Genomic DNA, 1,700 nt, shown 5'->3' with positions numbered 1-1,700 from the left:
TCATCCAACAGGTTATTCAAAGCCCACAGGTACCTTATGGAGAGATACATTTTCTCAGAAGCTCGGAGCCTCAGATCACGTGGAGAAACTACTCAAGATTGGTCCAGTGAGTACACCGTCCCCTGTTTATCAAGAAAAAGGGCATTCTCAGAGTCCCCAGTTTTCTTCAGGACAAAGAATAGGTCATCTGCTGCCTGAAAATGTGACGACAGTCCCCACTACAGTAGCTGCTGCTGCTCTACATACCGTCTCCGCCTCTCCAGAGCCCCGGTCTCTCTTCCCCAGCCGTGCTCCAGCCATACCGTCTGTGTCTTCCCAACCACAGGCGGCCACCACGGCTCCGCCTGCAGCGACAGTCGCGTCTCAGCCTCCCGCCGTCATCTCTACCATTTTGACACGTGCAGTGGTTACACCTGAAGCTCACATGACTACCACAGCAGTTCCAACCACCATCTTTCAGGCACCTACAGACTTGAAAGGCCCACCAGAAACGGTGCCCTTTAGAGAAATTTCCAACCTAACTGTGACCACAGAGCAGGCCCCTAACCCTGCTGCAGGTCTTTTGCCAAATGCGGGTTCTCCCGCTATGAAGAAAACGGCTCCCCAGGAAAATGAAAAGACCAGTTTAGGCGGCTCCTCCCAGCGCGGTGTTTCAGAAAGTCAGCCCGGCCTCCCATACGAAAAGTGGCTCCTCATTGGGACCCTGCTCTTTGGCGTTCTGTTCCTCACAATAGGCCTTGTCCTCTTGGGCAGAATGCTCTTGGAATCCCTCCGTAGGAAACGTTACTCGAGACTTGATTATTTGATCAATGGGATCTATGTTGACATCTAAGAACAAAACTACATGTCTCTTAATTCATGTGGTTCCTAGTAGCCCAAATGCAATGAGTTTCTACTAACTCGCTGATCTTAGGATTTTTGAAGGTATTTTAAAGGAGGTCAAGAGCCACCTACCACTTTCTTTTTTAAGGGGGGAAAGAAAGCAAATTAGGTGATTGGAGTGATCTGTCTCTAAAATATTAGCTGAAAACAAAGCTTTACCTAAAGGAATAATGTATAATTGCCATATAAATTTGAAAAATGACTATTTTTTTTTGTTTGTTTTTGAGGGAAGGGGGGAGAAAATGGTTAGGACTTCTAGGCTCCAATTTAATATTTTTAATTCCAGATAAAGTCATCTACTTATGATATTAATGCTAATGGATTTACTTTCTTTTTATATGTATACCAATGAAACTTATTCCAGATGTATTTCCCTCCAATGAAATATTTGAATAAATCTTTTGTTACTCAGTAATGTTCTTGTAAGTCATATGCCCAGCTGGATAACTTTCCATTTATTCCCACCAGTAAATGATTAAATGATGAAAATATGTGTTCTAAATTAAAATGAAAATTCCCCTCCCCCTTTTCTCATCAATGAGCAAAGAGGTTCCTTTGGGAGAATTCCAGCAAAATATTAGGCTACATGGAGACAATGATAAGTCAGTTCTGATGCCCAAATCTACTTTGGATCTATTTTAATTAACTTTTAAATATAATAATAATAATAATAATAATATAGGCATTTTCTTAAATTTAGAACTTAACCATATTCTTTATAAGTCCTTATCTAAACTTGACCAACACTCATTTTTTGGCTTTATTTGTAGTAACATTGGAAATAATAGATAGCACTTACAATTTTTATTCGAGGATGA

General features: G+C 41.2%; 1 protein-coding gene across 1 annotated transcript in view; it reads left to right on the top strand.

Moving 5' to 3' along the window:
* Nucleotides 1–1,297, top strand: part of MANSC1 (MANSC domain containing 1) — a 12,900-nt gene extending 11,603 nt beyond the window's left edge. Inside the window, exon 5 of the mRNA XM_023749833.1 lies at nt 2–1,297. Within this exon, the coding sequence (XP_023605601.1) occupies nt 2–832 (831 nt within the window). The 3' untranslated portion in view covers nt 833–1,297. The remainder of the gene's footprint in view (nt 1) is intronic.
* Nucleotides 1,298–1,700: the final 403 nt, after the last annotated feature.

Source organism: Myotis lucifugus, unplaced genomic scaffold, assembly GCF_000147115.1.
Source record: "Myotis lucifugus unplaced genomic scaffold, Myoluc2.0 scaffold_10, whole genome shotgun sequence".
In the NCBI taxonomy this organism is placed as follows: domain Eukaryota; kingdom Metazoa; phylum Chordata; class Mammalia; order Chiroptera; family Vespertilionidae; genus Myotis; species Myotis lucifugus.
Note: the sequence above shows the minus strand (reverse complement) of the source record. Positions and strands in the feature narration are given on the sequence as shown.